The sequence below is a fragment of the Salvelinus fontinalis genome, chromosome 12 (genome assembly GCF_029448725.1).
Source record: "Salvelinus fontinalis isolate EN_2023a chromosome 12, ASM2944872v1, whole genome shotgun sequence".
In the NCBI taxonomy this organism is placed as follows: Eukaryota; Metazoa; Chordata; class Actinopteri; order Salmoniformes; family Salmonidae; genus Salvelinus; species Salvelinus fontinalis.
The window spans coordinates 21,000,529-21,025,814 of NC_074676.1; the positions used below are offsets into that span (position 1 = coordinate 21,000,529).

General features: G+C 45.6%; 1 protein-coding gene across 4 annotated transcripts in view; it reads right to left on the reverse strand.

The window, feature by feature from the left end:
- The window catches only part of LOC129866955 (SH3 and multiple ankyrin repeat domains protein 3-like), a 269,385-nt gene that overhangs the window by 52,255 nt on the left and 191,844 nt on the right, over positions 1-25,286 (reverse strand). For all 4 annotated transcript variants that reach the window (XM_055940012.1, XM_055940014.1, XM_055940015.1 and 1 more), the window contains one exon: positions 3,180-3,293. In XM_055940012.1, coding sequence (XP_055795987.1) covers positions 3,180-3,293 — 114 coding nt within the window. The remainder of the gene's footprint in view (positions 1-3,179; positions 3,294-25,286) is intronic.

Consider the following 25,286-nt stretch of genomic DNA (forward strand, 5'->3'; position numbering starts at 1 on the left):
GCATCCACAGTCACGCATGTGCATGGCATGCGCACCCACAAATGCAAAAGCAAACAAATGCAAACACCAATACACTCACAGCCAGCAGCATTTCACCCCTCATCACTCAATGTTGTGTTAATGAATTGAATCAATCAATATCCTTTTCCTTCTCTCTCTCTCTTTATCAGTCTCTCCCTCCCTCCTTATCTGTTCCTTCCCTTCATCCCTCTGTCCTGAATCCCTCTCTGTACTCTCCCTCTCCTTCCTTCTCTCCCTTAATCTCTTTCTTCCTTTCTTTATCTCTCTTTCTCTCCTACCTGCAGTATGACTTATAAAGTGTCATCTCCAGATTGTTGTCCCCTTGGCATATGTGTGTGTGCGTTGTGTGTTGTGTATGTGTATGTGTATGTGTGTGTGTGTGTGGGTGTGTGTGTGTGTGAGAGAGAGAAAGAGACAGAAAGAGACAGACAGAGACAGACAGAGATAGTCACAATAAATAACTGAGATTCACTGATGGCCTGACCCTGGCCTTAACTCTATCCATATCCATCTCTCTCTCTCTCTCTCTTTGACACTGACCAAAACCTTGCCGCTAAATCAAAACAGAGAGAATGGGAGGGGTAGAGAGAAAGAGACACGGAGAGGGGGAGAGGGAGAGGGGGAGAGCACAGTGAGTCACGACACAGGGTTGATGTATAGGAGCAGAGAGATCACTCCAGATCCATCAAAACAGTCCACTAGGGCTATATTTTTTCAAACTCAAAATAAGCCCGGAGCTTCGATTGAACCCGCAGTTCATGGAGCAGTAGCTTGCTGCTTAGACTACTGCGCCATCCATCAACAATGAGTTATCAAGGCCAGTCTTAATTAATAGCTAAACTTGCTCATGTGGTTGTTTTTCTCTTTTAACCCTGTCCCAAACCTTAATCCTCAATTTAACCAATTGGAATTAATGACTAAATTGTTAACCAATTGGAATTAATGCCCGAAGTTAAGCCTAGAGTTTTTTCTATATCCCAATCCTTAGCTCTTTTTAAACCCAGTCGGAATGAATGCATTAACTGAACCGTAGATTTGTTTCGGTGAGCCTAACATGCCTAAAACGTCTGGAGCTCATGCAGGAGCTGTGTCCCTAACTAAAGGATGTCGCCACTAGGGGCAACGCTGAGCGCTATTACCATCAAGTTGGCTTGGGTTTTGTTAGGGTGTTGTGGACGGGTGTGGCGGATGCGCATAATCCGCGAGCTCCGTTCTAGAGGATCATGTGTTCAATTCCAGTGATAGACACACGCTTTTGCAACTTCGAAATTTGACTTTTGGAGCAACTTCGAAATTTGACGTTTGGAGCAACTTCGAAATTTGACGTTTGGAGAAACGTGGAAAAACGTCTAATTCTGCAGTGAGAATCTGAGAGCTTGTAGATAGGGGAGCCTGCAACACAGTCAGTTTTCTCAAACACACTCTGATTTGTAGGAGAGTCAATAAACAACTTCAATACAACTACACACTCACAACTACACCCCCTCACACACACACACACACACACACACACACACACACACACACACACACACACACACACACACACACACACACACACACACACACACACACACACACACACACACACACACACACACAGTGAGCAGTGTTGTTTGGGTTAGTTCACTGTAGACAGGGCTGTCTTTCCTGCTTCACTGAGCTGAGATATACTGCCGTGACTGTCAGTGAAGCCTCAATGCTTACCTTCAGGTAAACAAGGGTATGCGTGTGTGGAGGTGTTTGTCTGAGTGTGTGTGTGCTTGTATCTATGTGTCTGAGTTTGTGTGTCCTCTAGTATGTTACCTATTATTTCATCACTATTGAAACATCTGGGATACATCCTGTATAACTCCTTCAAAAACAACTGTGTATCACCAACTGTTGACTTTCAACAATTGCACAGCATTATTTATTCAGTTGGACTTATTTATTGCACCAAAATCATTTGTCGAGTTAATATTCAACAATGTAAGAAAAATATATAACGCTTATGTACTTCAATACCCAGTGGAAAGACGTGAAGGAGAAGGAATGAGAAGGAGAACTGGATGGAGGGAGGAGGGAAACAGAGAGAGGAGGGGGAAGAGACAAATAGAATAGAGAGAGAGTAAGAGAAGGGAGGGGGGCAGCAAGAGAGGAGATGGAATACAGAAACACAGGAGGGAGAGGAGAAAAACCAGAGACAGAAAGCTGCCTTTTCTTCTCCTCTGTCTTTTAGTGAATCCTCCCTACTATTTCACTCCCTCCCCTCCTTCCTCTCCGAATCTCCTCACCCCTCCCATCAGGGGACACGATTCCTCAAGTGGTATTGAGGGGAAAGACAAGAGACATTCCTAAACACCCATTTCCACAAAACCCTCCCTAGCCACACCCTCAGACCCCTTTCCAGAACATCTCTCCCCATCCCACTGCTCTATACAGTAGGTAGGAGCTGCATCAGTGGGTTCCTAATGGGACTTGCGGTGTGATTCAGAAAGCCTGTTTAACACACATTCTGAGATGGAGAAGGTTCATGAACCTTTATGGTTCAATAAACACACCACCTGTTTACCCATAAACCAATCTAAACATGCAGAGATAGTACATTAATGAATGCAACATGTACAGTATGTTTTCTCTTTTCATGGACTCTGTTGTCCTTGTTTATTGTCACATACACCGATAGGTGCAGTAAAATGTGTTGTTTTACAGGGTCAGCCATAGTAGGATGGTGCCCCAGGAGCAAAACAGGGTTAAGTGCCTTGCCCAAAAGCAGTTCAACAGATGTTTTCAGCTTGTCAGCTCAGGTATTTGTCCCACTGCTCTAACCGATAGGCTACCTGGCTAAGTGAGACATATGGTGCATTCATCATGGTGGGAAAGGTTTGACACCTCCTCCTCAACAATGTGATTATGAGCTTCTTCAGGTGTGTTTTTGGTGTGTGTGCATGCGTGTGGTGGTGTGTGTGTGTCCGCAGTCAGTATACTCATTAGAGGTCAGCACACATAATATTGTACATACATGGCTGAATCAGCACCTTGGACAGCAGCCATAGTTTCACCAGCCTGTTCAGCACCGTGTACAGGGCTAGCGAGCAAAAGTAAATATACACTGTGAAGAGTGAGAGAGTGTGTGTTTTACAGAGCTGTCTGTGTGTGTGTTCTCCAGTCATTACCTAGCCGAGGGTCGTACTGTCTCATCTGAACCTCCTCCACACAGTCGGCAGGGAACCAGCCTGTTCTCCCCTTGACCGTGCCCTCCCAGAAGCCTCCTTCTCCTATACTCAACACTGACACAGGGGGAGAGACAGAGACACAGAGAAAGTTAACTACAGCATATGTACAGTTCATTGCAGGCTAACAGATACAGATGAGTCTCCACTGTGGCTAAAAGGAAGTAGATGTCACAGAACGGTGAGTGGAGCAAGTTGTAAGTCCATAATCACAGTCAGTTCTTGTATCCTGTGGATAAAGTGGACATAATTTAATTACATTTTTATTTTGACCAGGAGTTCCAAAGACCTCTTTTTCATTTTATTTCCTGAAAATAACAGATGCAAACCCAACACTGGCAATCACTCAGTAAATAGACATTCAATTGCATGACAATGGGTTGTGTGTGTTCTTAGTCAAGGCAGGCATTTGGTGTGTGTGTGTGTGTGTGTCTCAGTGTGTGTTTTCGTGTACGTGTGTAATTGCGAGCATGAGTGTGCCCTGCCGTGGTAATTAGAGACAAATGTATAGTTGATATTAATCTTCGCTGCAGGATTGAGTCAAGCGCTCATTTCCACTAAGCTTATCCATTACCTCAACACACATGTTAACATACACATTCATTACGCACAGGCTAACAAGAAGACTAAGGAGCTGGACATACACATATATTGACACACACATAAACGAACACCAGCTGGAACTCTGGCTGTGTTCTACTGAACCCTCATCCTTCCATGGTTGCTAGGTTACGGCAAAGTCAGGTTGCAGCATGTGGCTGGTTTGAAGAATGTTAGAATGATGGGATGTTAACCTATTGGAATGTTAACATGTTGGAATGACGGAATGTGCTACCCAGGATGAATACACCAATCTCACTTTGTGAGTGACACTTGACTTCTTATATCTCAGGACAGGTGACCATACATTGGAAACTGCACTAGCACGTCACTAGCCTGCCAGTACACATCTGCTACCTCAGCATGGAGAATCCAGCATAGAACCAGAGTCCCAGAGTTCCAGGTAAAAGCAGGGCTCACTCTGATCAGATAGAGGAGCTGCATCGATCCCCTCTCCTGGAGGAAACCTGCTGTGTTCCCTCTCTCTGATCACAGCTTAAACCTGCTTCACTGAGTCTCCTGGGTATACTCCCTCTATGCCGTTCCCTGTCCTTTGGCTTGGCATACAACCATTATATAGCACGAAGCGATTACTTGCCTTCGCTCTATTCAGAAATGTCTCAACAGTGAAATATGGTAGACCTTCAGGGAACTGACACACTCACCCCATCATCTCCATTTCCCTTCTTCAGCTGAAAACACCCGAGCAAGCTGTAATCAAGGACCAGGAAATCAACCTGCCAATTAGTAGACAGCCACAGGAACCATGATGATAAGCTCCTCAATAACCCCAGAGCATTGCATCACCACTTAAAGATGCAGTCTGGGGCCTCCCGAGTGGCACAGCGGTCTAAGGCACAGCATCGCAGTGCTTGAGGTGTCACTACAGACCCGGGTTCAAACCAAGGCTGTGTCGCAGCTGGCCGCGACCTGGAGACCCTTGAGGCGGTGCACAACTTGCCCGGCGTCGTCCGGGTTAGGGGAGGGTTTGCCGGCCGGGATGACCTTGTCCCATCGCGTTTTAGCAACTCCTGTGGCGGGCCCGGGCGCATGCACGCTGACACGGTCGCCAGTTCAACACATTGGTGCATCTGGCTTCCGGGTTAAGTAAGCAGTGTGTATAACTTTAATCCTCTCTCTGACATAAACTCATATCACACATCAACATCCCTACTTCAGTTCAAATTCTACGTTACTTCTGAGTCACTTCAAACTAACATCCCAAATCACATGAACATTGTATTTTATTCATGACCACTATTAGTCCACTATTGTTGAACGTGTATCTTGATGAATGTCAGAAGGCAAATTCAAACATTGGGGATTGAAATGATAAAAAGGTGAACCTTTACAAGCAGTGTGGATGAACCATGAGTATCCTTTGGAGTCATGTTTTCTATTCCAACACATGAATGCATTATTTTTCAACCCCTAACTTCTGCTCAGAATGACATGCTGAACTAGAGATTGGAGTCGCAGGACACAAATGGCAAAAGTATTTCTGATTGGTTCCGCTCTCCAACACTCAGTCACTACACATGAGTGCTTCATGCGGCAGGCTCACCACTTAAACTGGTGAGCATGTAAAACCATTCCCTCGTCTTTACTCTGCGAGGAGTGTGTTCCTGTGTGTGTGTGTGTGTGTGTGTGTGTGTGTGTGTGTGTGTGTGTGTGTGTGTGTGTGTGTGTGTGTGTGTGTGTGTGTGTGTGTGTGTGTGTGTGTGTGTGTGTGTGTGTGTGTGTGTGTGTGTGTGTGTGTGTGTGTGTGCGTCTGAACACCATGAAATAAGACCCCTGACAGTACCATAACCAGACTGTGACCAAAGATGACCGTCACCGATCACACTGAAGCGGAGAGAGCGAGAGAGAAAAAAAAGAAAGGGCTGGCGGGAAAGTGCCACAGAGAACAGGGTAATTGAGAGTAAAGGCTGATGAAAAACACTTCATAAAAAGCTCAAATAACCCTGGTCCCCACACACGTACACAAACAAGGTTTTAGGAGTGTCACCCTTACAGTGCCACTCAAATGTCATTGGTTGCATACACATTCTTGCAGATGTTATCGCAGGTGCAGCTAAATGCTTTGTGTGTCTAGCTCCAACAGTGCAGTAATACACAGCAGTACAAAACAATACAAACAAATCGCCCAAATTAAAATTTATAAATATCAGAACGAGCAATGTTAGACTATATATAAATAATGGTGTGTATAGAAAGTATGGACAGTTAAGTGATAATGCCCGAGAAGCCGAAGACGAAGTCAATATATCCTCCAAACACCGGCTTTGAGGGCATTATCAGTTTTATACAACGGGTTACCAACATATTCAAATAATAGTTGACATATTTTCATTAACGTTATTTTGATGAATTTATTCATACTATTTCATCCTTCCACAGGATACAGTCCTGACACAAATCTGGGGTTGCTACCCAAGCCGGCTGGTCGTTTGATCTATTGGTTCGGTTGCCAGAGACGCGACCCAGTCGTTCAGTCTTCGTTTTGTATCTATGTACGCGACCCAGTCGTTCGTTCTAAATATTCCATTGCCATATATGACTTGGGTAACTGGAGTCTTTGACAATTTTTCTGACACCGCCTACTATATATGTCCTGGATGGCAGGAAGCTTGACCCTGGTGATGTACTGGGCCGTACGTGCTACCCTCTGTAGCACCTTAAGGTTGGATGCCGAGCAGTTGCATCACGGTTGGATGCCGTGATGCAACCAGTCATGATACTCTCAATGGTGCAGCTGTAGAACTTTTTGAGGATCTGGGGACCCATGCCAAATCTTTTCAGTCTCCTGAGGGGGAAAAGCCGTTGTCATGCCCTCACAACTTTCTTGGTGTGTTTAGACCATGATAGCTTATTGGTGATGTGGACACCAAGGAATTTGAAACTCTCGACCTGCTCCACTACAACCCGGTAAATGTGAATGCCCTCCTTTTCCTTTAGTCCACGATCATCTCCTTTGTCTTGATCACGTTGAGGGAGAGGTTGTTGTCCTGAGAATCCACACTGCCAGGTCTCTGACCTCCTCCCTATAGGCTGTCTCACAATTGTCGGTGATGAGGCCTACCACCGTTATGTCGTCAGCAAACTTAATGATGGCATTGGAGTCATACATGGCCACGCAGTCGTGGGTGAACAGGCAGTACAGGAGGGGACTAAGCACGCACCCGTGAGGGGCCCCCTTTTTGAGGATAAGCATGGCAGATGTGTTGTTGCCTACCCTTACCACCTGGGGGTGGCCCGTCAGGAAGTCCAGGATCCAGTTGCAGAGGGAGGTGTTTAGTCCCAGGGTCCTTTACTTAGTGATAAGATTTGTGGGCACTAAGGTGTTGAACGCTGAGCTGTAGTCAATGAACAGCATTCTCACATAGGTGTTACTTTTGTCCAGGTGGGAAAGGGCAGTGTGGAGTCCGATTGAGATTGCGTCATTTGTGGAGCTAACAATGAGCTAATGATGCCCAATTTCACCTGGCATGGAAAATATTTTTTTCTTGTCAGGATACTGTTGTTCAGAGGAGCTAGCCAACAACATAGCTAGCACAATCATTTCAAACTGAAGCTTGAAAGACTGCAAACTATCTGCACTTCTTTTTGTTTGACCTTTTTTCTATTGATAGTTCTTTGTATAAATCCATTAAAATTATGCTGATTCATGTTTTCGACTGACTGAGAAAAGTTGTATATGTTTAATCCTGACTCCCGACACATTCATTACTATGAGACAGCTGGAGATCGAATTTGAATATTGAAACAATGTTGCAAATGTCGGAGAGACAGACAGCAAGGTTTATACAAATAACCACTGTTGAAAACGAAATGTTAGTCTAACAGAAAGGTGAGATAATGTCTAGATACTTTTTATAGTGGGTGGAGATCAACTCTATAAATTGCCTGGCTGGGCTGATGAGACAGTGGATTGCGCAGGCAGATGGAACAGAGTAAATAGGCATTTTAACAGCATAGATTTAGCCAGTGATAACTTGTGGAATAGACACCGGATGGAATGCGGTTTTTACCAATCAGCATTCAGGATTAGACACACCCTTTGTATAATATATGAATAGAAAATGTCGACAGCAATAGTTATACAGGATGAACAAGAGTAGAATACAGTATATGCTAAACAACAATCCAAATGCAACATGCAAGAATTTCAAAGATTTTACTGAGATACAGTTCTCCCGACCCCTCCTGTTTCAGCCTCCAGTATTTGTGTTGGGGGGATAGGTTCAGTCTGTTATATCTGGAGTATTTCTCCTGTCTTATCTAGTGTACTGTGTGAATTTAAGTATGCTCCCTCTAATTCTCTCTCTGTCTCTGTCTCTCTTTCTCTCTTCTCTCTGAGGACCTGAGCCCTAGGACCATGCCTCAGGACTACCTGGCCTGATGACTACTTGCTGTCCCCAGTCCACCTGGTCATGCTGCTGCTCCAGTTTCAACTGTTCTGCCTGCGGCTATGGAACCCTGACCTGTTCACAGGACGTGCTACTCTATCTTGTCCCAGACATGCTTTTTTTGACTCTCTCTCTTTCTACTGCACCTGCTGTCTAACTCTGAATGATTGGCTATGAAAAGACTACTGACATTTACTCCTGAGGTGCTGACCTGTTGCACCATCTACAACCACTGTGATTATTATTATTTGACCCTGTCAATCCCTGATCTGTTTCACCTGTCTTTGTGATTGTCTCCACCCCCCTCCAGGTGTCACCCATCTTCCCCATTATCCCCTGTGTATTTATACCTGTGTTCTCTGTTTGTCTGTTAGTTCGTTTTGTTTGTCTTGTTCGTCAAGCCTACCAGCATTTTTTTCCTTGCTCCTGTCTTTGCTATAGTTCCTGTTTCCTTGTTTTCCCGGTGTTGACCATTCTGCCTGCCCTGACCCTGAGCCTGCCTGCCGTCCTGTACCTTTGCCCCACCTATCTGGATTACTGATCTCTGCCTGCCCTTGACCTGCCATTTTGCCTGCCCCGGTTCGAATAATACACTTTTGTTATTTCGACACTATCTGCACCTGGGTCTAATTCTTGAATGTGATAGACCTGCTGGTCATCTATGAATGTTTGAACATCTTGGCCATGTACTGTTATAATCTCCACCCGGCACAGCCAGAAGAGGTCTGGCCACCCCTCAGAGCCTGGTTCCTCTCTAGGTTTCTTCCTAGGTCCCTGCCTTTCTAGGGAGTTTTTCCTAGCCACCATGTTTCTACATCTGCATTGCATGCTGTTTGGGGTTTTAGGCTGGGTTTCTGTATAGCACTTTGTGACATCTGCTGATGTAAAAAGGGCTTTATAAATAAATTTGATTGATTTAAGGCAATCAGTCTATATAAATACATTAGACCCTAACCTATGGATTTCACATGACTGGGAATAAAGATATGAATCTGTTGGTCACAGATACTGTACATAAAAAAAGTTGATTGTGAATCAGAACCAGTGAGTATCTGGTGTGACCACCATTTGCCTCATGCAGCGAGACACATCTCCTTCACATAGAGCTGACTAGGCTGTTGATTGTGGCCTATGGAATGTTGAATATTGGTGGGAACTGGAACAGGCTGTCATACACGTCGATCCAGAGCATCCCAAACTTGCTCAATGGGTGACATGCCTGGTGAGTATGCAGGCCATGGTATAACTGGGACATTTTCAGCTTCCAGAAATGGTGTACAGATCATTGTGACATGGGGCCGTGCATTATAATGCCGAAACATGAGGTGATGGCAGCGGATGAATGGCACGACAATGGTCCTCAGGATCTCGTCACTTTCTCTGTGCATTAAAATTGCTATCAATTAAATGCAATTGTGTTCGTTGTCCGGAGCTTATGCCCATACCATAACCCCACAGACACCATGGGGCACTCTGTTCACAACGTTGACATTAGCAAACCGCTCGCCCACACAACGCCATACACGTGGTCTGCGGTTGTGAAGCTGGTTGGACGTACTGCCAAATTCTCAAAAACGACGTTGGAGGCGGCTTATGGTAGAGAAATGAACATCCAATTCTCTGGCAACAGCTCTTGTGGCCATTTCTGCAATCATCATGACAATTGCACGCTCCCTCAAAACTTGAGACATCGGTGGCATTGTGTTGTGGGACAAAACTGCACATTTTAGAGTGACCTTTTGTTGTCCCCAGCACAAGGTGTAATGATCATGCTGTTTAATCAGCTTTTTAATATGCTACAACTGTCAGGTGGATGAATTATCTTGGCAAAGGAGAAATGCTCACTAACAGAGATATAAACAAATTTGTGCAAAACATTTGAGAGATAAGCTTTTTGTGCATATGGAACATTTTTGTGATCTTTTATTTCAGCTCATGAAACATGGGGCCAACACTTTACGTGTTGCGTTTTTGTTCAGTGTACATGTGAAGTGGGTAAAACAGTATGCTATGTCTCTATGTACATAGGGCAGCAGTCTCTAATGTGTAGGGTAGAGCACCAGGTGGTAGCCGGCTAGTAATAGTGATTAAGGTTCAGGGCAAGTTACTGGTTGGAGGCCGGCTAATAAGGACTATTTAACAGTCTGATGGCCTGGAGATCGAAGCTGTCTCTCGGTTCAAGCTTTGATGCACCTGAACTTTCTCCGCCTTCTAGATGGTAGCGGGGTGAACACTCCATGGCTCGGGTGGCTGAGGTTCTTGATGATCTTCTTGGCCTTCCTGTGATACTGGTTGCTGTAAAGTAATGGAAGGCAGGAAGTGTGTCCCAGGGGATGCTTTGGGCTGAGCGCACCACTGTCTGGAGAGCCCTGCGGTTGCGGACGGTGCAAGTGCAGTACCAGGCAGTGATACAGCCTGACAAGATACCGTCAATGGTGCATATGTAGAAGTTTGTGAGAGTCTTATGGGCCAAGCAACTTTTTCACTACACTGTCTGTGTGAATGGACCATTTCAGGTCATCAGTGATGTGCAAGGCGAGGAGCTTGAAGCTTTCACCCTCTCCACTGCAGCCCCGTCGATGTGGATGGGGGCGTGCTCGCTCTGCTGTTTTCTGAAGTCCATGATCAGCTCCTTCGTTTTGTTGATGTTGACAGAGAGGTTATTATCCTTGCACCCCTCCGCCAGGGCTTTCACCTTCTCCCTGTAGGCTGTCTCGTTCTTGTTGGTAATCAGGCCTACCACTGTTGTGTCATCAGCAAACTGTTATGTCGTGAGCCAAGGCCCGGTTGGCATGACTATTGGCCCCTTGAAACAGACTCTGGCACTCAGTGGCCCTGAAACAGGGCTCTGTGTGTGTGTGTGTTTAGTTGCCAAGTGGCACCAGTGTGTCTTTTGCTATCCAGACTGAGCTGGGAGCAAGGCCATAGAGAGGGAAAGAGGGAGAAACGTAGAGGGAGGAGAGTTGAGTGAGCATATATAAAAGGGAGAAGACATGAGGTGAATATAAAGAGTGCAAAAGTGGAGGAAGAGGAAGAAAAGGTTGGAAATGGGGAGAAATCAGAGGACAGATAAAAGTAAGGGAATAGTAAAGAGGGTTGATGGACAGGAGAGAAGAGGCATAACCAGAAAACCATCACAGTGTGTTGTAGGTGACTAACTGAGGTTAAAGCCAAGAGCTCATGGGTCGTTCCACCAATTTGGAGCCCTTAGAGAAGTGTAACTTTTGATTTCACCTCATTTTAACATTCTGTCATAAAGAGCATATGTTCTACTTCATAAAAAAATATGTTTTGGCCTTAGCAAGTCTTCATTCATATAAAAATATGATTTATTGAATTCTCCATGTGGCCTTTTATTTAATATAACAGGCTTTTAAAATTCAATATTGGTGCACAATTGACCCTTCGCTAAGCCCCGCCCCCCTTGGTTACTGTTGCAACCTCAGATAACATTTTCCCGGGAATCCCAATTCCCCATTCAACCACTGGCGAAATCCCCTCACAATGATCTCCAACTGTGTTTCCAATACACAATTAAATTAAACACAGTATAACCTCTTGCTAATCAGGAAACTCTGGGGTATGTTGTTGTGGACTGTCATTACAATTGCTTCACAGGAACCTAGTAAAATGATGTTTGTAGTGTAGCTAGCCACGGAATGGCTTTGAATTCATGATCACCTTGCAGTCAAAGCCAGCTAACTAGTGCTCTCAAATTGTATCCTGATGTCATAAGCAGATGGGAGTTGTATTCATAACATTGTTAAGTTTGCTGGCTAACATACATTTTGAGAAAATACGTTTTATTAAGTGGCTAGCTGACCAGCTGAGGTAGCAAACAATGTAACAGAAGTAATTATAATTTCAGATAAGAAAAATACTCTGCAACAGGCTCTGCATTTCAGGAATCACAGTAGCAAGTACTCCTGGTGCAGTGTTAAATTATTTAGCCTTTTAAAAACTCTGTTTTTGCCAATGCCCTCACTTACTTTCATGCGATTTAAATACGAGCTTGTCCGAGTTGTCGGAATTGACAACAGTTGCTATCCATTGGAGAGCTGCAATTGGTTGTCCAAAATTCTCTGGCGGTGCTGAGCAAAGACTCAATTTCTACATAAAATATCCAAGGGATGCAAAATGCACTCTTTTCGTGGAACGTCCCTCATAGTATAGTCCTGCATCGGGTCGGATACCCACGGTTCCCCAGCGAGTGACCCGCAAAAAATGCAGCTGGCGGTGGAATGAAAACATTATTTCGTGATTCAGAACAAATATATTCGCATAGATTCTACAAATATCTGGAACCATATTGCAGGGACGTGACACCAGTCTTCCACAAGAAATTCCGTCATTTGGTGTTTTGTTGATACTGCTGTCTCAGGTGCTACTCCAGAATCTCCCATAAGTGTTCAATTACGTTGAGATCTGGTGACTAAGATGGCCATGGCAGATGGCTTACATTGTTATCATGCTGATCAAACCATTCAGCAATGACTTGTGCCCTGTGGATGGGGCATTGTCATTAATTGCTTAAATTAACTCAGGAAACACAGCGGTATGGCAGCATCTGCTTTCAGTACACGTTGTATCCCTCATTTTCCATTATTTTGGCAGTTATCGCTAGTAGCCTAGGCTAAAGCAGTGAACTGTCCATTATTTGTGTTTTGCTGAAACATTCCTAATTTGCCCACATACACCGTTTATGTTCCCTCCCCCCACACATGACTACATTGCCAAGTTAGCTTTTCCTGGCTAGCCTAGTAAAAGGGCTAACGTCACCGACAAAATAATGGTGGAATAACACCATCGTGGAAACAGGAGGTGTGCGAGCGAAATCTCAGGTTTGGAAGGAGTCGTTGTAGACAAGGAGGTCAACAACCCGGTAGATGGATACAAAGCCTGAAAACAATTATCTGTTAATTACTATATTAATTCAGGCTCTTGTTCATTTCAACCATACGCAGGCTATATAGAGTTTAAACCTAGTCGGCTGTTAAACGTTTGATTAGGCTATAGCCTATAAATATAGGCTATTTTTGCAGCCTATAGCCTATTCGATTCTGGAAATTGTTTATTTCTGAGTAACAATTAAGTACCTTACTGTAATAGATTTCCATAAAAATGGCAAAAAATAGCTTTTTAGCAAAAATAAACAATTTTGCTTCCTTCTCAAGAAAGAATTTAGCTAAGACTGGGAGTGAGGCGTCAGTCATACAAAAGTTATACTTAAATCCAAACGGGTTCTCTAGCAAATTAGTAAGAATGTTTCATCCCATGTTCAAGAATTCCCTTTTTCCATTTATACAGATTACAACCTCTCACTTTCGGTTATTTGAAAACAAAATAATCTCCAAAATATCATTATTTTAAAAACAAGCCATAGAAAGGTGGTTGCAATTTCAGTTTAATCCACCAGAAAAAAAAAAATAAAAAATACAACAAATATTGTGGTTAAAACTCAAACATACTAATAGACAGCTGTGACATAATATATTGCAAATAGTTGTGAAGAGATTTTCCATGTACCAATTCCATGGCACATGGTTTATGAACTGATACGCAAAACGACGCCAGATTAAAAACTTCAAATTTTTTAATTTAAATTATTATACAAAATTCTTGCAACCAATAGAATGTTATATGTATGGGGGATACAATTTTCAAGCGAGAGAATGCCAAGAGTGTGCAAAGCTTTCACTTTTTTGATTACTACATGATTCCATATGTGTTATTTCATTGTTTTGATGTCTTCACTATTATTCTACAATGTAGAAAATAGTAAAAATAAAGACAAACTCTTGAATGGGTAGGTGTCCAAACTTTTGACTGGTACTGTATATACCTATATATATATATATTTACAAAATATATATATATGGGGGATTGAAAATGATGCAGACAATTACATTGATTGGAGCTACAATCTATCTGCAATATTAAGCTGATCTACCCCATGAATTAAAAAAAGACTGAGTGAGTGGGGAGCAGAAAACAGAAAACTAGCTGTTATTGGCTGAGAGGTTGGACCTCTCAGCTACAGTACTACAAAACCGCTGGACAACAGCTACAGTACTACAGCACCGCTGGACAACAGCTAGAGTACTACAGCACCGCTGGACAACAACAGCTACAGTACTACAGCACCACTGGACAACAACAGTACTACAGCACCGCTGGACAACAACAGCTACAGTACTACAGCACCGCTGGACAACAACAGCTACAGTACTACAGCACCGCTGGACAACAACAGCTACAGTACTACAGCACCACTGGACAACAACAGTACTACAGCACCGCTGGACAACAACAGCTACAGTACTACAGCACCGCTGGACAACAACAGTACTACAGCACCGCTGGACAACAACAGTACTACAGCACCGCTGGACAACAACAGCTACAGTACTACAGCACCGCTGGACAACAACAGTACTACAGCACCGCTGGACAACAACAGCTACAGTACTACAGCACCGCTGGACAACAACAGCTACAGTACTACAGCACCACTGGACAACAACAGTACTACAGCACCGCTGGACAACAACAGCTACAGTACTACAGCTTCGCTGGACAACAACAGCTACAGTACTACAGCACCGCTGGACAACAACAGTACTACAGCACCACTGGACAACAACAGCTACAGTACTACAGCTTCGCTGGACAACAACAGCTACAGTACTACAGCACCGCTGGACAACAACAGTACTACAGCACCACTGGACAACAACAGCTACAGTACTACAGCACCGCTGGACAACAACAGTACTACAGCACCGCTGGACAACAACAGCTACAGTACTACAGCACCGCTGGACAACAACAGCTACAGTACTACAGCACCACTGGACAACAGCTACAGTACTACAGCACCACTGGACAACAACAGTACTACAGCACTGCTGGACAACAACAGCTACAGTACTACAGCACCACTGGACAACAACAGTACTACAGCACCACTGGACAACAACAGCTACAGTACTACAGCACCACTGGACAATAACAGTACTACAGCACCGCTGGACAACAACAGCTACAGTACTACAGCACCACTGGACAACAACAGCTACAGTACTACAGCACCGCTGGACAACAACAGTACTACAGCACCGCTGGACAACAACAGTACTACAGCACCACTGGACAACAACAGCTACAGTACTACAGCTTCGCTGGACAACAACAGCTACAGTACTACAGCACCGCTGGACAACAACAGTACTACAGCACCACTGGACAACAACAGCTACAGTACTACAGCACCGCTGGACAACAACAGTACTACAGCACCGCTGGACAACAACAGCTACAGTACTACAGCACCGCTGGACAACAACAGCTACAGTACTACAGCACCACTGGACAACAGCTACAGTACTACAGCACCACTGGACAACAACAGTACTACAGCACTGCTGGACAGCAACAGCTACAGTACTACAGCACCACTGGACAACAACAGTACTACAGCACCACTGGACAACAACAGCTACAGTACTACAGCACCACTGGACAACAACAGTACTACAGCACCGCTGGACAACAACAGCTACAGTACTACAGCACCACTGGACAACAACAGCTACAGTACTACAGCACCGCTGGACAACAACAGTACTACAGCACCGCTGGACAACAACAGCTACAGTACTACAGCACCGCTGGACAACAAGAGATACAGTACTACAGCACCGCTGGACAACAACAGTACTACAGCACCGCTGGACAACAACAGCTACAGTACTACAGCACCACTGGACAACAACAGCTACAGTACTACAGCACCACTGGACAACAACAGTACTACAGCACCGCTGGACAACAACAGTACTACAGCACCGCTGGACAACAACAGCTACAGTACTACAGCACCACTGGACAACAACAGTACTACAGCACCGCTGGACAACAACAGCTACAGTACTACAGCACCGCTGGACAACAACAGTACTACAGCACCGCTGGACAACAACAGCTACAGTACTACAGCACCGCTGGACAACAGCTACAGTACTACAGCACCACTGGACAACAACAGCTACAGTACTACAGCTTCGCTGGACAACAACAGCTACAGTACTACAGCTTCGCTGGACAACAACAGCTACAGTACTACAGCACCGCTGGACAACAACAGCTACAGTACTACAGCACCGCTGGATAACAACAGCTACAGTACTACAGCACCACTGGACAACAACAGCTACAGTACTACAGCACCACTGGACAACAGCTACAGTACTACAGCACCACTGGACAACAACAGCTACAGTACTACAGCACCGCTGGACAACAGCTACAGTACTACAGCACCACTGGACAACAACAGCTACAGTAATACAGCACCACTGGACAACAACAGCTACAGTACTACAGCACCACTGGACAACAACAGTACTACAGCACCGCTGGACAACAACAGCTACAGTACTACAGCACCGCTGGACAACAGCTACAGTACTACAGCACCACTGGACAACAACAGCTACAGTACTACAGCACCGCTGGACAACAGCTACAGTACTACAGCACCACTGGACAACAACAGCTACAATACTACAGCACCGCTGGACAACAGCTACAGTACTACAGCACCACTGGACAACAACAGCTACAGTACTACAGCACCGCTGGACAACAACAGCTACAGTACTACAGCACCGCTGGACAACAGCTACAGTACTACAGCACCACTGGACAACAACAGCTACAGTACTACAGCACCGCTGGACAACAGCTACAGTACTACAGCACCACTGGACAACAACAGCTACAGTACTACAGCACCGCTGGACAACAGCTACAGTACTACAGCACCACTGGACAACAGCTACAGTACTACAGCACCGCTGGACAACAACAGCTACAGTACTACAGCACCACTGGACAACAACAGTACTACAGCACCGCTGGACAACAACAGTACTACAGCACCACTGGACAACAACAGTACTACAGCACCGCTGGACAACAACAGTACTACAGCACCGCTGGACAACAACAGCTACAGTACTACAGCACCGCTGGACAACAACAGCTACAGTACTACAGCACCACTGGACAACAGATACAGTACTACAGCACCACTGGACAACAACAGTACTACAGCACTGCTGGACAACAACAGCTACAGTACTACAGCACCACTGGACAACAACAGTACTACAGCACCACTGGACTACAACAGTACTACAGCACCGCTGGACAACAACAGCTACAGTACTACAGCACCACTGGACAACAACAGCTACAGTACTACAGCACCGCTGGACAACAACAGTACTACAGCACCGCTGGACAACAACAGCTACAGTACTACAGCACCGCTGGACAACAACAGATACAGTACTACAGCACCGCTGGACAACAACAGTACTACAGCACCGCTGGACAACAACAGCTACAGTACTACAGCACCGCTGGACAACAACAGCTACAGTACTACAGCACCACTGGACAACAACAGTACTACAGCACCGCTGGACAACAACAGTACTACAGCACCGCTGGACAACAACAGCTACAGTACTACAGCACCACTGGACAACAACAGTACTACAGCACCGCTGGACAACAACAGCTACAGTACTACAGCACCACTGGACAACAACAGTACTACAGCACCGCTGGACAACAACAGCTACAGTACTACAGCACCGCTGGACAACAACAGTACTACAGCACCGCTGGACAACAACAGCTACAGTACTACAGCACCGCTGGACAACAGCTACAGTACTACAGCACCACTGGACAACAACAGCTACAGTACTACAGCTTCGCTGGACAACAACAGCTACAGTACTACAGCTTCGCTGGACAACAACAGCTACAGTACTACAGCACCACTGGACAACAACAGCTACAGTACTACAGCACCGCTGGATAACAACAGCTACAGTACTACAGCACCACTGGACAACAACAGCTACAGTACTACAGCACCACTGGACAACAGCTACAGTACTACAGCACCACTGGACAACAACAGCTACAGTACTACAGCACCGCTGGACAACAGCTACAGTACTACAGCACCACTGGACAACAACAGCTACAGTACTACAGCACCACTGGACAACAACAGCTACAGTACTACAGCACCACTGGACAACAACAGTACTACAGCACCGCTGGACAACAACAGCTACAGTACTACAGCACCGCTGGACAACAGCTACAGTACTACAGCACCACTGGACAACAACAGCTACAGTACTACAGCACCGCTGGACAACAGCTACAGTACTACAGCACCACTGGACAACAACAGCTACAATACTACAGCACCGCTGGACAACAGCTACAGTACTACAGCACCACTGGACAACAACAGCTACAGTACTACAGCACCGCTGGACAACAACAGCTACAGTACTACAGCACCGCTGGACAACAGCTACAGTACTACAGCACCACTGGACAACAACAGCTACAGTACTACAGCACCGCTGGACAACAGCTACAGTACTACAGCACCACTGGACAACAACAGCTACAGTACTACAGCACCGCTGGACAACAGCTACAGTACTACAGCACCACTGGACAACAGCTACAGTAATACAGCACCGCTGGACAACAACAGCTACAGTACTACAGCACCACTGGACAACAACAGTACTACAGCACCGCTGGACAACAACAGCTACAGTACTACAGCACCACTGGACAACAACAGCTACAGTACTACAGCACCACTGGACAACAACAGTACTACAGCACCGCTGGACAACAACAGCTACAGTACAAAAGCACCGCTGGACAACAGCTACAGTACTACAGCACCACTGGACAACAACAGCTACAGTACTACAGCACCGCTGGACAACAGCTACAGTACTACAGCACCACTGGACAACAACAGCTACAGTACTACAGCACCGCTGGACAACAACAGTACTACAGCACCGCTGGACAACAACAGCTACAGTACTACAGCACCGCTGGACAACAACAGCTACAGTACTACAGCACCGCTGGACAACAACAGCTACAGTACTACAGCACCGCTGGACAACAACAGCTACAGTACTACAGCACCGCTGGACAACAGCCTCAGTACTACAGCACCACTGGACAACAACAGCTACAGTACTACAGCACCGCTGGACAACAGCTACAGTCCTACAGCACCACTGGACAACAACAGCTACAGTACTACAGCACCGCTGGACAACAGCTACAATACTACAGCACCACTGGACAACAGCTACAGTACTACAGCACCACTGGACAACAACAGCTACAGTACTACAGCACCGCTGGACACCAGCTACAGTACTACAGCACCGCTGGACAACAACAGCTACAGTACTACAGCACCACTGGACAACAACAGTACTACAGCACCGCTGGACAACAACAGCTACAGTACTACAGCACCGCTGGACAACAACAGTACTACAGCACCGCTGGACAACAACAGCTACAGTTCTACAGCACCGCTGGACAACAACAGTACTACAGCACCACTGGACAACAACAGCTACAGTACTACAGCACCACTGGACAACAACAGCTACAGTACTACAGCACCACTGGACAACAACAGCTACAGTACTACAGCACCACTGGACAACAACAGCTACAGTACTACAGCACCACTGGACAACAACAGCTACAGTACTACAGCACCGCTGGACAACAACAGCTACAGTACTACAGCACCACTGGACAACAGCTACAGTACTACAGCACCGCTGGACAACAACAGCTACAGTACCATAACACCACTGGACAACAACAGTACTACAGCACCACTGGACAACAACAGCTACAGTACTACAGCACCGCTGGACAACAACAGCTACAGTACTACAGCACCACTGGACAACAACAGCTACAGTACTACAGCACCACTGGCTTCATGCTGGCTTATAATCACCTCTACAGGTACACAGCAGTGGGCGACACAGAGGACAGATGTCACAAAACAGGGTATCTGTCACCTCATGGAACAGTAACAGATGTGCTATTCAGTTTTTTAAACTGGGCCTCAAAACATTTTACTTAGTAAAGGGGGGTAAGTCAACTAATCTTCAGTTTGTAGTCCTGCATTAACTGATCATAGTTCCCATCATATTCTATGGGAAGAGTTTATTGTAGGGAACTCAACAGAGTCACTCCACCTCTGAGAGTCAGTGTGTTCTCCAGTCATTCCACTGCAACAATAGACTCTGTGAGCTGGATGGCTATTGTTCCACAATCCACAAATGTTCTGTGGCAGACATGGACAGGCCTAATGAAACACTAATACAGTACTCATGCGCAGGGGATGGACAAAGAGGGGGAGAGAGAGAACGAAAGACAAAAACAAATAAAGGGGTGGTGAGAGAGGAGAGAATGAAAAGGAGCATGAGAGGGAGGGATACAAAAGCAGAGGAATAATCCTCATAAAAACACAAACTATCATTGAAAGGTGATGCATCTGAGTGTGGTGTGGATACATGTCTGTATGCATTTCTTTGTTGGTATAGTATGTAAGTGCAGTAGTGAGTGATTGTGTGTTTCAAATTTCAAGTTGTACTGTCAAGTGCACAACTGCAGTGAAATGCCTTTCTTGCAAGCTCTTTCCCAACAATGCAGCAATCAATATCAGTTTACTATTAAAAAAGTCAAGTAGAAGAAAAAAACACAAGAAAAAGAAATAAGAACACAAGAAAGCAAGTAAGCTACAGTACAGCATATACAGGGTCAGTAGCTATATACAGGGTCAGATCCAGGGTCAGTAGCTATATACAGGGTCAGATCCAGGGTCAGTAGCTATATACAGGGTCAGTACCTATATACAGGGTCAGTAGCTATATACAGGGTCAGATCCAGGTCAGTAGCTATATACAGGGTCAGATCCAGGGTCAGTAGCTATATATAGGGTCAGATCCAGGGTCAATAGCTATATACAGGGTCAGATCCAGGGTCAGTAGCTATATACAGGGTCAGTAGCTATATACAGGGTCAGTAGCTATATACAGGGTCAGTAGCTATATACAGGGTCAGGTCCAGGGTCAGTAGCTATATACAGGGTCAGTAGCTATATACAGGGTCAGATCCAGGGTCAGTAGCTATATACAGGGTCAGATCCAGGGTCAGTAGCTATATACAGGGTCAGATCCAGGGTCAATAGCTATATACAGGGTCAGATCCAGGGTCAGTAGCTATATACAGGGTCAGATCCAGGGTCAGTAGCTATATACAGGGTCAGTAGCTATATACAGGGTCAGTAGCTATATACAGGGTCAGTTCCAGGGTCAGTAGCTATATACAGGGTCAGTAGCTATATACAGGGTCAGTAGCTATATACAGGGTCAGGTCCAGGGTCAGTAGCTATATACAGGGTCAGTAGCTATATACAGGGTCAGATCCAGGGTCAGTAGCTATATACAGGGTCAGATCCAGGGTCAGTAGCTATATACAGGGTCAGATCCAGGGTCAGTAGCTATATACAGGGTCAGATCCAGGGTCAGTAGCTATATACAGGGTCAGATCCAGGGTCAGTAGCTATATACAGGGTCAGTAGCTATATACAGGGTCAGTAGCTATATACAGGGTCAGTTCCAGGGTCAGTAGCTATATACAGGGTCAGTAGCTATATACAGGGTCAGGTCCAGGGTCAGTAGCTATATACAGGGTCAGTAGCTATATACAGGGTCAGTAGCTATATACAGGGTCAGTTCCAGGGTCAGTAGCTATATACAGGGTCAGTAGCTATATACAGGGTCAGTAGCTATATACAGGGTCAGATCCAGGGTCAGTAGCTATATACAGGGTCAGATCCAGGGTCAGTAGCTATATACAGGGTCAGATCCAGGGTCAGTAGCTATATACAGGGTCAGTAGCTATATACAGGGTCAATTCCAGGGTCAGTAGCTATATACAGGGTCAGTAGCTATATACAGGGTCAGTTCCAGGGTCAGTAGCTATATACTGGGTCAGTAGCTATATACAGGGTCAGTAGCTACATACAGGGTCAGTTCCAGGGTCAGTAGCTTTATACAGGGTCAGCTCCACGGTCAGTAGCTATATACAGGGTCAGATCCAGGGTCAGTAGCTATATACAGGGTCAGATCCAGGGTCAGTAGCTATATACAGGGTCACTTCCAGGGTCTGTAGCTATATACAGGGTCAGATCCAGGGTCAGTAGCTATATACAGGGTCAGTAGCTATATACAGGGTCGGATCCATGGTCAGTAGCTATATACAGGGTCAGATCCAGGGTCAGTAGCAATATACAGGGTCAGTTCCAGGGTCAGTAGCTATATACAGGGTCACTTCCAGGGTCAGTAGCTATATACAGGGTCAGATCCAGGGTCAGTAGCTATATACAGGGTCACTTCCAGGGTCAGTAGCTATATACAGGGTCAGTTCCAGGGTCAGTAGCTATATACAGGGTCACTTCCAGGGTCAGTAGCTATATACAGGGTCAGATCCAGGGTCAGTAGCTATATACAGGGTCAGATCCAGGGTCAGTAGCTATATACAGGGTCACTTCCAGGGTTTGTAGCTATATACAGGGTCAGTGGCTATATACAGGGTCAGATCCAGGGTCAGTAGCTATATACAGGGTCACTTCCATGGTCTGTAGCTATATACAGGGTCAGTAGCTATATACAGGGTCAGATCCAGGGTCAGTAGCTATATACAGGGTCAGTTCCAGGGTCAGTAGCTATATACAGGGTCAGTAGCTATATACAGGGTCAGATCCAGGGTCAGTAGCTATATACAGGGTCAGATCCAGGGTCAGTAGCTATATACAGGGTCAGTAGCTATATACCGGGTCAGATCCAGGGTCAGTAGCTATATTCAGGGTCAGTAGCTATATACAGGGTCAGTAGCTATATACAGGGTCAGATCCAGGGTCAGTAGCTATATACAGGGTCACTTCCAGGGTCAGTAGCCATATACAGGGTCAGTAGCTATATACAGGGTCAGTAGCTATATACAGGGTCAGATCCAGGGTCAGTAGCTATATACAGGGTCACTTCCAGGGTCAGTAACTATGTACAGGGTCAGTAGCTATATACAGGGTCAGTAGGTATATACAGGGTCAGTAGCTATATACAGGGTCAGTAGCTATATACAGGGTCAGATCCAGGGTCAGTAGCTATATACAGGGTCACTTCCAGGTTCTGTAGCTATATACAGGGTCAGTAGCGATATACAGGGTCAGTAGCTATATACAGGGTCAGTAGCTATATACAGGGTCAATTCCAGGGTCAGTAGCTATATACAGGGTCAGTAGCTATATACATGGTCAGTCGCTATATACAGGGTCAGTAGCTATATACAGGGTCAGATCCAGGGTCAGTAGCTATATACAGGGTCAGTAGCTATGTACAGGGTCAGTAGCTATATACAGGGTCAGATCCAGGGTCAGTAGCTATATACAGGGTCACTTCCAGGGTCAGTAGCTATATACAGGGTCAGTTCCAGGGTCAGTAGCTATGTACAGGGTCAGTAGATATATACAGTGTCAGTAGCTATATACAGGGTCAGTTCCAGGGTCAGTAGCTATATACAGGGTCAGTAGCTATATACAGGGTCAGTAGCTATATACAGGGTCAGATCCAGGGTCAGTAGCTATACACAGGGTCAGATCCAGGGTCAGTAGCTATATACAGGGTCAGTAGCTATATACAGGGTCAGTTCCAGGGTCAGTAGCTATATACAGGGTCAGTAGCTACATACAGGGTCAGTAGCTATATACAGGGTCAGTTCCAGGGTCAGTAGCTATATACAGGGTCACTTCCAGGGACTGTAGCTATATACAGGTTCAGATCCAGGGTCAGTAGCTATATACAGGGTCAGATCCACGGTCAGTAGCTATATACAGGGTCAGATCCACGGTCAGTAGCTATATACAGGGTCAGATCCAGGGTCAGTAGCTGTATACAGGGTCAGTTCCAGGGTCAGTAGCTATATACAGGGTCAGTTCCAGGGTCAGTAGCTATATACAGAGTCAGATCCAGGGTCAGTAGCTATATACAGGGTCACTTCCAGGGTCAGTAGCTATATACAGGGTCAGATCCAGGGTCAGTAGCTATATACAGGGTCACTTCCAGGGTCAGTAGCTATATACAGGGTCAGATCCAGGGTCAGTAGCTATCTACAGGGTCAGATCCAGGGTCAGTAGCTATATACAGGGTCACTTCCAGGGTCTGTAGCTATATACAGGGTCATTAGCTATATACAGGGTCAGATCCAGGGTCAGTAGCTATATACATGGTCGCTTCCAGGGTCTGTAGCTATATACAGGGTCAGTAGCTATATACAGGGTCAGATCCAGGGTCAGTAGCTATATACAGGGTCAGTTCCAGGGTCAGTAGCTATATACAGGGTCAGTAGCTATATACAGGGTCAGATCCAGGGTCAGTAGCTATATATAGGGTCAGATCCAGGGTCAGTAGCTATATACAGGGTCAGTAGCTATATACAGGGTCAGATCCAGGGTCAGTAGCTATATACAGGGTCAGTTCCAGGGTCAGAAGCTATATACAGGGTCAGTAGCTATATACAGGGTCAGATCCAGGGTCAGTAGCTATATACAGGGTCAGATCCAGGGTCAGTAGCTATATACAGGGTCAGTAGATATATACAGGGTCAGTAGCTATATACAGGGTCAGATCCAGGGTCAGTAGCTATATACAGGGTCTCTTCCAGGGTCAGTAGCTATATACAGGGTCAGTAGCTATATACAGGGTCAGTAGCTATATACAGGGTCAGATCCAGGGTCAGTAGCTATATACAGGGTCAGTTCCAGGGTCAGTAGCTATATACAGGGTCAGTAGCTATATACAGGGTCCGATCCAGGGTCAGTAGCTATATACAGGGTCAGTTCCAGGGTCAGTAGCTATATACAGGGTCAGTAGCTATATACAGGGTCAGTAGCTATATACAGGGTCAGTAGCTATATACAGGGTCAGTAGCTATATACAGGGTCAGATCCAGGGTCAGTAGCTATACACAGGGTCAGATCCAGGGTCAGTAGCTATATACAGGGTCAGTAGCTATATACAGGGTCAGTTCCAGGGTC